The sequence below is a fragment of the Ipomoea nil genome, unplaced genomic scaffold, assembly GCF_001879475.1.
Source record: "Ipomoea nil cultivar Tokyo-kokei standard unplaced genomic scaffold, Asagao_1.1 scaffold3199, whole genome shotgun sequence".
Classification (NCBI taxonomy): Eukaryota; Viridiplantae; Streptophyta; class Magnoliopsida; order Solanales; family Convolvulaceae; genus Ipomoea; species Ipomoea nil.
This window is the reverse complement of record NW_017619627.1, coordinates 138,211-151,617: the sequence shown is the minus strand read 5'-3', so window position 1 is coordinate 151,617 and position 13,407 is coordinate 138,211. Positions and strand designations below refer to the sequence as shown.

Below are 13,407 nucleotides of genomic sequence, written 5' to 3'. Positions count from 1 at the left end.
ATTAAGTGGACGTACGCTTGAGCTATTCCATTTCGAGTTCTACTACATGTATTCTCAAATCTTATTCCCTAAATTTTACTCTCTGATGTGGAGGGCTCTGATAAGCTATTTTTTTTACATAAATCCTAATACAAGTGTCTATATTAAGATTTTGTATGTAGGAGTACAAATTGAGAATAGAAAATGGGAATACACGTCATTTTCCATTCCAGAAAGCTATGCGTTGGTAAATTTATCAAGTTGGACTTTACTTTTTAACTTTTCACCATTGATGGTTGTACTTTGGCAGAATCTAAGGCAAGCTAGCTATATGTGGGATTCATTATGATGAGATTTCTGTACGTGCAGATAGCCTTACATCTATCCCTTGCTATGGCTCTTGTTAAATTTAATGAGGGAAAATTGCATCTTTAGCCCCTGAGTTATAACCAAGTTCCGACTTAATCCCTAAGTTATGGTCGTTTTCGAGTTTAGTCCCTCAGTTATGAGTAAAGTGGCGAGTTTGGTCCCTAGCGTTAATATTATGTCTACAGCTAACGGAAAACTTAAAAACAATTTAATAATAGATGAGTAAAATAGGAATTTCAAATTATAACCCTCTTTTTATGTTGAAACTCGTTGCGCAACAATTATTCTTTTCTTCTTATACCTACAATTGAAGGTCTTTTTCTTCCCCAAGCTCTGAAATCTCCCACTTCCGTTAGATATAAGAATAAAATAATGACGGTTGCGCAATGAGTTTCAACATAAGAAAGGGATTATAATTTGAAATTCCTATTTTAACCCTCTATTATTAAATTGTTTTTAAATTTTCCATTAACTGCAGACAAAATATTAGCTCTAGGGACCAAACTCACCACTTTGTACATAACTGAGGGACTAAACTCGGATACTGCCATAACTTAGGGATTGAGTCGAAACTTGGTTATAACTTAGGGACTAAAGATGCAATTTTCCCATTTAATGATGATGATACAATTTGCTTTTACATGGATGTTAAATAATGTATTGTCTATTGAAAATAGAATTGAAATATTTAATAAAAATGTATATTACTTAATTAATGTTGTGTGTCATTATACAATAAATGTTAAAGTATGATATTTATTTAAATTTTATTGAGTAATTAGTATAGAGAAATTTGTAGTCATCACATGAAAGTGTGCATTAAAAATTCTCCACTAAGAAGATTTTGTGCGATAAACTTGATTGAAAGACTGTCACACTATAAGAAGTAAATCACACTATAAAGGTCATGTCGTAGACTCAACTGAAACAATGTTGGCAATAAAAAAAAATAGGATATTATAAACTAAAGTATCACGTCGGGGGAGGGGGTAACTATTAAATTACAACAAAGACTGACACAACTGTAACACTTCAAGCCAAACAAAATGTGCAATATTACTCATTTTCTTTTATTTTATGAGTAATACTATATGTATTTTGCTAATGGCATTGTAGTCTAGTTGTACGAAGTGGCTTTTCCATATGAGAGGTCATGAGTTCGAGCAGTGTTAGTGGGGGCGGTATTAACTTTTTTTGTTTTCGTAAGTTGAGAAAGTTGTTATGAATAGATACTGCATTGTAACAGAGTTAATAGTACTAAAAAGAATATTATATCAGTCACCTTTTTTTATTTTGAGTCATTGAGATGTGAACGAGATAACGTGAATTTCTTTTAATTTAACTAGCTAGATATTTTGAGTTTGAAATTTATCATTTTCTACCTCTCCATGGTTACAAACAAGTTATCGTTCTTCAAGCTTGGGTTGAGAAGTTCAATAATTTTAGAGTTGAGCAGTACAATTGTGTATGTTGTTCTAATGACATGCACTTTTCCTTCGCTATCCTAAGGTCAAAACCTCTTTATTCATTGTGTTGATGATATGATTATAAGAAGTAATGAATTAAATGGCATTAATAATGACCTCAAGTAATATCTATGCTCAATTTTGAGATTAAAGATTTGGAACGTCATAACTACTACTTTATAGGTATGGGACCTAGCAACTATATATATTATTATAAGAAAAATATCAAATATGCTCCTAAAGTTTACTCAAAAAATAAATTAGGCCCTTAAACTTTTAAAGTTGTAATTAAATTCATAAACGTGTTATTTTAAAGCATTAAAGTAAAAAAATCGGTTATAGTGACCTATGATTACAAGTCATTAGGGTTCTGACCAACTCTGGCAAACCTCTGACCAATTTACAGCAACAAAACACCGACCTTGGTCGCATGTCACATTTGGAGTTCGCAGGAACCCTAATGACCTGCAATCACAGGTCACCAATCGATTTCTAGATTTCAATGCTCTAAAATAACATATTTATGGATTTAATTGCAACTTTTAAAAGTTTAAGAGCCTAATTGATATTTTGACTAAAGTTTAGACACTAATTTGACCATTTTTTCCTATATAATATTTGATTTATAGAAAAAGTTTCAATTTGTCGATTTTTTTTTTTAATTGGGTTAATTTCACTTTTGAGTTTTGATTTATTTTTTTATTATTAAGATAGGTAAAAATGATTAAATTATTAGTTTAATTATATAAACGAGTCAATGTTATTTTTATTTAATTATTAAGGGGACCATTTGAGAATCTCAAATGATAAATTATATTATATTGTTACACGTATTTAGTGTGTTTTAAGTTTTCATATTATCCAATTGCTACTTTCACTTGTTAAATTGGTGATATGAATATATGCAAAGTTTTTATTATTATTATTATTATTATTTTTTATTGAAACAAAGGAAGGGGAAATATGCAAAGTTTAATATAGAACTAATAATTACTTTTTTTTTTTTAAAAAAGAACTAATAATTACTGATTTATTGTACCAAGAGGAACTAAAATAATGACTTTGTTGTATAATTAGGGTAACATTATCTCACCAGGACTATGTGGTCTAATGGTATCCGGGTTGGACTTTCATTTGGAAGGTTGTGAGTTCAAGCCTCAGTGGAGGCGTTATTGGCTCTTTGTGTTTCAATAGGTTGAGAAAGTATATGAACAGATACTACAATGTAATAGAGCTAGTAGCATTCAAAAAAAAAGAGTAACATTATCTCACTTTTTTTTTTTGAAAGAAAATATCATTATCTCACTTCTATAATTAAAATACTAATCCAACAATTCTTATCTATTTTAGATAATGAAAGTACAATAAACACTTATTATAACCAGCTTGGTTGGCGTGATTGGCTATGCACTCTCGTTCCTTAAGAGAGGTCGGGAGATTGAAGTTCCTCTCATATAGAAAAATCAATCTTTGCCCCTTAATTGTGGCAAAAAAAAAAAAAACACTTATTATTATTATTATTATTATTATTATTATTATTATTATTTTATTTTATTTTATTTATTTATTTTTATTATTATTGATGGCGACATGGCCCGATGGTCTATTTTATTTGGAAAGTCTTGGCCAAAACAGTTCCCCCCTTACTAGAGGAATTGGGAAAGTCTTGGCCCAAACAATTCTCGTGTACTAGAGGACAGGAAACTCTAGTTATCGCAAATTATGCTGTGGACTCGTGTCCAAAATGCATTGTGGGCACAAGTCCAAAACGACGTCGTTTTCAGGGAAAACGACGGCATTCCTGTTTTTTTTAAAAAAAATTGATTTTGTCACGCCGTTAACGGCGTTATTCGTTTGTGGAATTATGAATGTACAGTTATGGAATTATGAACACAGAGCTATGACATTATGAACTTACAATTATGAGCATATAGTGATAAAATTATGAACATAAAGCTCTAAAATTGTGAACATAGAGCTTCGAAAAGTATGAATGTACAGTTATGAAATTATGAATGTACAATTATGGAATTATGAATCTACAGTTATGAAATTATGAACACAGAGCTCTGATATTATGAACTTACAATTATGAACATATAGTGATAAAATTATGAACATAGAGCTCTAAAATTGTGAACATAGAGCTTCGAAAATTATGAATTTACAGTTATTGAATTATGAATGTACAGTTACAGATATGAATTTACAGTTATGGATGTATGAATGAACTGTTATGAAATTATGAACACAGAACTCTGACATTATGAACTTACAATTATGAACATATAGTGATAAAATTATAAACATATGCTCCTATAACGAAACAGTCTGAAATTTATTTTAAAAAAATGGTGGAAGATAACAGTGCCACTAACGGCACCGTTACCTTGTCCACAATGTATACTAGACACGCGTTCATAGCATAACGATTGCTCCAGTTATATATGAGGGCAGAAAGTTCTATTTATGTATGGGGAGTGAAATAATACAAACTCTTCATCGCAAGTGTCAACTAACATTAATGCAAGTTGTGATAGTTGATTGGAGCATGCAAATTAAAGATGCAAACAGTCCATCTTAGCTTTCATCAAAACTTTATAACACTCCATGCACAGATGCATTCCAAAACATAATCTTGAGCTAAAAACAAGACACATGGCAAGGTGGATTACTAATAATTAATGCTCATCCACAAAGGTTGTTGTCTTCAAGCCAACTTCTAAACAGGAAGTTCACTGTTAACTTTTGTTAAGCAACATCCCCTTGGCGGCAATCGTTTCAATTCTACCAACCACTTTAATTGTTGCAAAAGCTTTCAAATTTAACTCAGACAAAAGCACTTTCTTTGTTTGAGTTAGTCAGCTATGATTCTTATGAATAACGTAACCTAGTTTAGTTTACATCGATTAGAATCACAAAGTGGAGTTTACCTAATGCACAACCTATCTTTAATAACTGCGAATTTCTCTCATCACAGGAAAAAAAGAAATAGTTTCAATTCTACGACCTACGTTAATTGTTGTAAAAGGTTGAAAGTTGCATTAAAGGGCACTGCTGTTCATCTAAATATCTCTGCCAAATCGACATTGCAGTGAGGTTTTTATAGCAATGGAAGAAAAAGGTTCGACAACTTTAAAAATGAAAGGGGTCGTTTACTTCATTTCTCTGTTTTTCCATCTCCAGTTTTTTATTTCTCCATTTTTCCAGTTTTCCATCTCCATTTCTCCAATTTTCCATTTCTCCAATTTTCTAATTTTCATTCCATATTCCTCCCGTTTTTCATTTCTCTAATTTTCTGATTTCATTAAATACAATGCCATATATCATTTGTACATTTCTATAATAATAATAATAATAATAATAATAATAATAATAATAATAATAATAATAATAATAATAATAATAACAATAACAACAACAACAATTAAAATAATAATAATAATAATAAATATGTGTGCATAAAGAGGAGCCAAAAAAGAAAAAGATAATAATAATAATAATAATAATAATAATAATAATAATAATAATAATAATAATAATAATAATAATAATAATAAGGTTTTCAAATAATAATAATAATAATAATAATAATAATAATAATAATAATAATAATAATAATAATAATAAATCTGTAGGGAGGAGGAAAAAGGAAAAAGAAAAAAACAAATAATAATAATAATAATAATAATAATAATAATAATAATAATAATAAAACAAATCTGTAGGGAGGAGGAAAAAAGAAAAAAGAAAAACAAATAATAATAATAATAATAATAATAATAATAATAATAAAAGTAAAATAAAAACAAATCTGTAGGGAGGAGGAAAAAAGGAAAAAAAAAAAAGAAAAACAAATAATAATAATAATAATAATAATAATAATAATAATAATCTTATCTTACTCTATATAATAGCAAAATGTTTTTGCCATGTCATTTTTCCGCCTAAATGAAATGGCATCATTACATGGTATAACCTTAATTGTTAGATTAATTGTAGATTAATTGTGGATGGCTGAATTATTAATCACAATGAGTTTTAAATGTCTTGGGAAAAAAATAAAAAATCATTTATTTACTGTATATAGTTTAATTTATTAATTTTAAATTATGTATATATATATATATATATATATATATTTATATATAATTATTTATTTAAATGTAAAATTTTAAAATATCATGTGATATATAATAACACAATGTTTTATAATATATGCTAATAGTATGTTGTGATGTTTTAATATAACAACCAATTTAGTATTATAAAAAAAGTAACATTTCCTAATTAATTTTAATGATTGATGTTTGAATTTTATCAACAACAAAAATACTTAAATTTTATACCGTGCATCGCACGGGACAAATAATAGTAATATAATAATAATAATAATAATAATAATAATAATAATAATAATAATAATAAAACAAATCTGTAGGGAGGAGGAAAAAAGAAATAAAAAACAAATAATAATAATAATAATAATAATAATAATAAAGTAAAAATAAAAACAAATCTGTAGGGAGGAGGAAAAAAGAAAAAAAGAAAAACAAATAATAATAATAATAATAATAATAATAATAATAATAATAATAAAACAAATCTGTAGGGAGGAGGAAAAAAGAAAAAAGAAAAACAAATAATAATAATAATAATAATAATAATAATAATAATAATAATAATAATAATAATAATAATAATAATAATAATAAGAGCGTAAAGGAGAATAACCTAGAAAATGAAAAAGACTTCTAAAATGCGCACAGCAGGATTCAAACATAGACCTCGCCCATTATGTACTGTTTAACTGAAATTTTTTCACTCCTCCATTTGGAGAAGTCCAAATCTTCTTTCTCCAAAATTGTACATGAGGTTGGAAAATGGAGAAGGAGAAAGCATTTGGAATAAGAAACTTAGTAAACAACTTCTCCAATTTTTATTTTTTCCACTCTCATTTTCTTCATTTTTTTGGAAAATCCTCCATTTTTCCAAGTTAGTAAACGACCCCAAAATATTTCTTGTTTTAAGCATATGCTAAGACCATCAAAGATTCTCCTAATTTGTATACAATTAATTGATGTGATGATAACAATAAATCTGGGAAAAATAATAATTATAATAAAATTAATTGTTATTAAATACTTGAATTATAATACCTCAAAATTCTAATAACAAGATATGACTAAGGCATTCATAACTTAATAATAAGGAACTAATAAGCATAATATACCCGACATCCAATAATAGATAATATGTATATTTAAAGTTTAAAGACACATGTTACTGCCATATCTATTTCACCCAAATAGATGTAAGGCTACTACAAATATCCATCCAAAATATTAAGGATTCTAGTAATCCCATCAACATCGTCTAGCACCAATCCATACATCAAAAATTCAGAACAGAGTAATTAATCTACCATCACCAAATTTCATAATGCCATTAAAGTCTAAGATCCAACAAAATAAGCTAAGGGAGTCTATAGCTTCTACCGTGCACTCGCAAGCAAACAATCAATCAAAGCCTGAAAATGTTAAGTTATAAAAGACGCAAAACACAATGTTAACATAAAGTTAAGTATGTCTTACTATGCTCCGTAAAATACATACATTTGTAATTTGAAAATAATTTTACTTTTTTCAAAATAGTTTAGAAACTTATTATAAGATATATGTTAAAATATTCATTCAAGGTATAAGATTTTAAACAAGGTAGTAAACAGTTGTCAAGTAAAACCAAAGTAACTCAATATAATTTTTTTTTTTTTTTTGAAAACAATAACTCAATATACTAAACAACTTTAGAAAGGCAAATAGGTTGTAAATAAATAAGGTAACTTTCATAACATACTTTTACTTCTTGAAGAAAACATAGACTTTGCATATACTTAAATGATCACCTCATATCATAGACGAAACTTAACTTTACAACATAGTCAAAATATATCCTAGTTTCAAAACATAAAAAGACCATTGCAGTTTGCAGACATGGGTGAGAAAATTAGTGTCAATATATCCTGGTGGTTGCTTCATTTGACATTCTCACTCAGGCAGTCATTGAGGAAAATATTGTGAACATCAAGCTATTTGATACACCAACCATTTGTTATAGCAAGAGATAAAAGAAGTCTTATTGTAGTTGGTTTGATGACTAGACTAAAAGTGTAAAAATAATCTTCTCCTTAAATCCGATTGAACTCTTTGGCAACAAATTTGACTTTGTATCATTCATTTATACCATCGGTTTTTCTTTTGATTCTGTAAACCCATTTGCATCCTATCACATTCATATCTCGTTCATGTGGAACCACCCTCCAAGTGTTGTTGTGCAGTAGTTCATATAGCTTGGGAGTGACACGTGGGTTCTGAGTCATCAACACAAACAATTAAGACTTTGTTACATCGAGTCATGTGCCTTAGAATCATCAGATGAGTGCGTTGATGATGTTTGGGCATGAGAGGATCAACCGAAGGTGGAACAGGATCAAAATCGGCCGGGGGAGAGTTGGGGCCGGTGACACGGGTGTGTCGCAGGCGTGTCTTTCACTGGAATTGGGATACGGACGCAATGCGGTGGCGACACGCTCGTGTTGAAAGTCATTTTCGTGGCTGGTACCGTGACACGCCTGTGTCACACACTAGAAAGTCGACATGATCCCAACACGCTAGCAACACATATGTGTCAAATTTCTCCTATAACGATATGAACATGGACAAAATAGATGTATCCTGACATATCCAATTTTGAATTGCAGGATTGGCGGCTACTAAGGACGATCCATTGGAACCTTAATAAAAGAAGCTTAACACGAGAATGTGCCATCTACATTAACTATTAAGATCTTGCCCGCGAAGAAAATGAAAGAGATGGGTCTTCCAGAATAAATAATATAATTAGAGGATGTAAGTTTTATAGATACAAAATGATTTTCTGTCTATAGGGTATTTATTGATGGTGGAGGGGTGGAGGATATATCGGAGAGGGTATGAGAAGAGGACATTTACTCACCGGTGGGTGGAGGATATATCGGAGAGGGTATGAAGAGGACATTTACTCACCGGTGGTTGGTGGCAGCACGAATGTGAACTCTAAATTTGAGGAGAATAATAATTCTGGAAGAATGAATTGTTATTGAATACTTGAATTATACAATATATGTGAAAGAACTATTTATAGGGATATAAAGAGTCCTAGTCAAACGTGGAATAATACAATGAATATACAAAGAGAAGAACTCTAGTGTGACTAGGAGATAGAGTCCTAATATGATTGACTTCAATTCAAGCTAATGTGCACTTATACATTACTAGTGGTGAATGGACAAACTGCATTATATATTCCCGTTTCCACCTTAGTCTAAGGTTAAGGAAATCGATTTGGATTGGTTCATACAGAAGAGAAGGTCGATTCCAATGTTATTGTAAAAAGAAATTTAAGAAAGGAGTTTTGACGGCCTTAATCGACACTATTATAATTATAATATATTAATATGTATCATACACGGTTAGAGACTTATCAACTCTCGTCTAATTTTTCTAACCTAAAAAGTGTATGAAAATGTATACTTTTTTAAACTTTCAAGAGTATTGTCGGGGTTGTCAGAAAATGATCAAAAATTGTAACATCTAGTCAATCGTTGGTCTGAAAGTTATATATCACAATAGAACATCTAATTTTTGACCACCTTAATGGTCAAAATCTTAGACCAGCAGGAGACAATCTAGCAACTGAATTATCTAAGTTTTTTGATGATCTTTATTGGTGATCGAAAATAACAAGAAATGATTTTTTTTTTAAAGTTACAAAAAGGTAAAAACAAGTGTCATTTCCAAAAAAAAAAACAAAAAACAAAACAAAAACTTGAAACTGCCATTCACTTTTTTTGTTGTGGTTAGAAATTTAAGATTTTCACAGTGATATAGGGGAAGATTTTTTTTTTTTTTTTTTTTCAAAATATGGCCATACATCAAGGTTATTGTTATTATTATTATTTTTTTTTTAATGTCAGGTATGACCATAAAGTAACAAAGCATTTTTTAATAGATTTTAAAGTAGGTGTATTTTAAACATCAAAACCTACCAAGACTATGTGGTTTAATGTTACCCGAGTTGGAAAGTATAAAGTATATGAGCAGATACTACATACTGTAGTAATAGTGCCAATAGCATTCAAAATCTAAAATATTTTGTGTTAAGCTTTGGATTTGTTCCAAGAATTTATGCCACTCCCATTTCTGCACATGACCATATAGCATATATTATCATTTGAGTATATGCTACAAAATTTAGGTCAAATGATCAACTTGGTGTGTGACTAATTCCATTGAAATCCCTGTTCTGTTCTTAATTTCTTATGCCCCTCTTCTTTCATCATTGCAACCAACTTTCTTTTCTCTATTAATTAATAAATCCTTAGTTTTATACATGTTAAGGATTTTTTTTAATTTTTTTTTTTTAATATTGGGAGTGTATGCTGAAGTGCTGATCCTGAAAAATAAAAATTGTTACCTTAACAAATATCTGCAAATAGTTTTGTTTAATTAATTAATTAATTGTGATGATATAGATTATGAGAAGGTCCAAAATATAAAAATAGAAATAATAATGCTTCCGCAATAATAAATAGTGTGTGACGATGCAAGTGACTTTAATCAACCCTGGTCTTCCTCCTCCTCCTACTACATCTGAGCTTTTTTGGTTCATAAAATCAGACCAAAACTCTCACTCTCTCACTCTCTCTCTTTCAATTTCTGCTGCCTTTAAGCTAATGTAAAGACCCAGCAAGGATTTGGGTGGAAGTAGAATGGCATATATGTGTACGGACAGTGGAAATCTAATGGCGATTGCGCAGCAAGTCATCAAGCAGAAGCAGCAGCAAGAACAACAGCAGCAACAGCAGCAGCAGCTTCTGGGTGTAAACTCTTTTTGCCTGAATCCATGGCAGACGCCTCATCCGGCGTTGAGTGGTAGCCCTACTTTGGGATATGGGCTCGCTGGGGCGCCGTTTGCGGACCCGTTTCAGGTCCCCGGCGGCGGCGCGGATGGTGCGGAGGCGGGGTTTCAGTTTCCCAGCTTGGAGCAGCACGCCGGAGGGGTGTTTCCGTTTACTGATTTTGGTGGCGGGCCGGGCGGCGAGTTCGACTCGGATGAGTGGATGGAGAGTTTGATAGGCAGCTCGGAGTTTGGTCTCTACGGTTCGGATCCGTTTGCTGGCCCGAGTCGACTCAGTGTTCCCTCGTCGGCGCCTTCGGATCTCAACCGCGTCATTTTCTCTGAAGCTCAGAGGAATAATAATACTTGCCCTCTACAACCTCAGACGGCGGAGTGGGCCCCTACTTCGTCTTCGCCGCCGCCACAGCCGTCCTGCATCGGCACCAAGCAAACAAGCCCGACTCACCGGAACGACGTCGCAGCAGCAGCAGGCACCTCCTTCAGTTCGCCGGACAATTTGTCGTCAAAACCGTTGCTTAAAGCGTTAGTGGACTGCGCTAGACTGGCGGAGTCGGAGCCGGACAATGCTACGAAATCGCTGGTTCGACTCAGGGAGTCGGTTTCCCAGGACGGAGATCCGACGGAGCGAGTTGCGTACTATTTCTCCGAAGCGCTCTACAGTCGCCTTTCCCGGCTACCGGCGAAGATTCCGTTGGCCGTAGAAGCGAGCTTGGAAGAGTTCGCGCTGTCTTACAAAGCTTTCTACGACGCCTGCCCGTATTCAAAGTTCGCTCACTTGACCGCTAATCAAGCGATTCTAGAAGCTACCGAGAAAGCTTCGAGGATTCACATCGTTGATTTTGGTATCGTGCAGGGCATTCAATGGGCGGCGCTTTTACAGGCACTGGCAACCCGACCCGCCGGAAAACCCAAATACATTCGGATTTCCGGCATTCCCGCTCCGGTGCTCGGCAAGTCTCCGACGGCCTCGCTTTTAGCAACCGGGAACCGTTTGCGCGACTTTGCGAAGGTTTTGGATCTGAATTTCGAGTTCGATCCCGTTCTGACCCCTATCCCGGAGTTAAACGAGTCCAGTTTACGGGTCGACCCGGATGATGCTCTCGCCGTCAATTTCATGCTTCAGCTATACAATTTATTGGACGAGACGACGGCCACCGTGGAGGCGGCACTGACGCTCGCGAAATCGCTGAATCCCAGCGTTGTAACGTTGGGGGAATACGAATTGAGCCTGAATCGGGTCGGGTTCCTGGAGAGGTTCACGAATGCGCTGAATTACTACTCGTTAGTCTTCGAGTCTCTGGATCCGAATATGCCTCGAGACTCGCCGGAGAGGCTGCAGGTGGAGAGGCTGTTGCTTGGCCGGAGAATCGCCGTGATGGTGGGGCCGGCGGAACAGGAGACCAAAAGAGAGTGTACTGAAGATAAAGAACAGTGGAAAATTCTAATGGAAAACGCAGGTTTTGAGCCGCTACCACTCAGCCATTACGCAATGAGCCAAGCAAAAATTCTTCTCTGGAACTATAGTTACAGTGCTTCATATGGGCTGATTGAATCTCCGCCTGGGTTTCTCTCCTTGGCCTGGAACGATGAACCTCTCCTCTCTGTTTCTTCATGGCATTGATTGAATGAATCAACAATGGTAGATTTCCGGTCCCTGTCTTTTCTCTGCAGATCAGATACCTTAAAATCACAGAATTTACCCACAAATCTTCCAAGAATTTGCCAAGTATTGTGTTTTGAAAACATAAGTTCTGAAGCCATCCATGAATGAAGCTTTGAAGAAGCCCCCCTTGGTCTTTTAATTTGATGTTCCCTGTAATCAGTATGACCAAACAGATTAGTATAGATTGATATTATATATTTTTGATCTCTTTAGAGTTTAGACCAACCCAAGATGTTATTAACTTTGCAGCTTGACTTATCAAGATTGATCAAGGTCCCATGTTTATATCTCTGTTGTTACCTTCTCCCCAGGTTTTTGTTTTTGTTTTTGTGGTATTTGGTAGGAATAGTTTCTTACTGCCCTCTTTTTTCTTCAGGGCAGGGTTGGGAATTCTTGAAAGTTGAAAGGCAGGGAACCAAGTGTAACTGTGCATATATGGTTTTAGTTTTTACTATGGATATTGATTTGCATTAAACTCTATGTTTCTACTTTATAATTGTGTGTAAACATGGGTGTGGTGTTCTATTAAGGTTTGTTGCTTGCAGGCTGGTAAAAATATGAATGGGAAAGAAAAGATGTCATTTTCTCTCAGGTTCTGTCTGCAAAATGGGCTGTCAGCTATGGTTATGACAAAGACCCAAGCTTTTTTTTTTTTTTTTTTTTTTGAAAAAAAAATCTTTAATTTCTACTGACTTGCTTCTGTAGACTGTAATCTTTTGTTTTGGATGTGCAATTTCCCATTTCCTATTCAGTCATCCCAGTCCAGTACTGATACCAGAAATGACCTTTTTCTGTGTACTGGTGCACACTTGAAAATAGGAATGCATTAATGGATGGATGTCCCTTTCTCCCTGCAAACTAGCTGTCCATTGTGGGTTTAATGTTAAAAAGTTGAAATTGTCAATTTTGTGTATTAATCTCTGTGGTTGCACGGATTCTTGGTTTAATGAACTATCCAGTATTCAGTGTACT

General features: G+C 33.2%; 1 protein-coding gene across 2 annotated transcripts; it reads left to right on the top strand.

Moving 5' to 3' along the window:
• The first annotated feature begins 4,335 nt into the window (after positions 1 to 4,335).
• On the top strand, positions 4,336 to 12,910 carry LOC109168487 (scarecrow-like protein 4). Of its 2 annotated transcripts, none has more exons than XM_019317515.1 (2): positions 4,336 to 4,347; positions 10,585 to 12,910. In XM_019317515.1, the coding sequence occupies exon 2, from the start codon at positions 10,624 to 10,626 to the stop codon at positions 12,391 to 12,393; it is 1,770 nt and encodes a 589-aa protein (XP_019173060.1). In that variant the 5' UTR covers positions 4,336 to 4,347; positions 10,585 to 10,623; the 3' UTR covers positions 12,394 to 12,910. The 2 variants fall into 2 exon arrangements, with proteins under 2 accessions (XP_019173060.1, XP_019173061.1); XM_019317516.1 differs by lacking the exon at positions 4,336 to 4,347 and having other exon boundaries at positions 10,445 to 12,408; positions 12,459 to 12,910.
• The last annotated feature ends 497 nt before the right edge of the window (positions 12,911 to 13,407 follow it).

Coding starts and splice junctions, on each gene's coding strand:
- LOC109168487 (XM_019317515.1), top strand. CDS start 10,624: ATGGCATATATGTGTACGGACAGTGGAAATCTAATGGCGATTGCGCAG.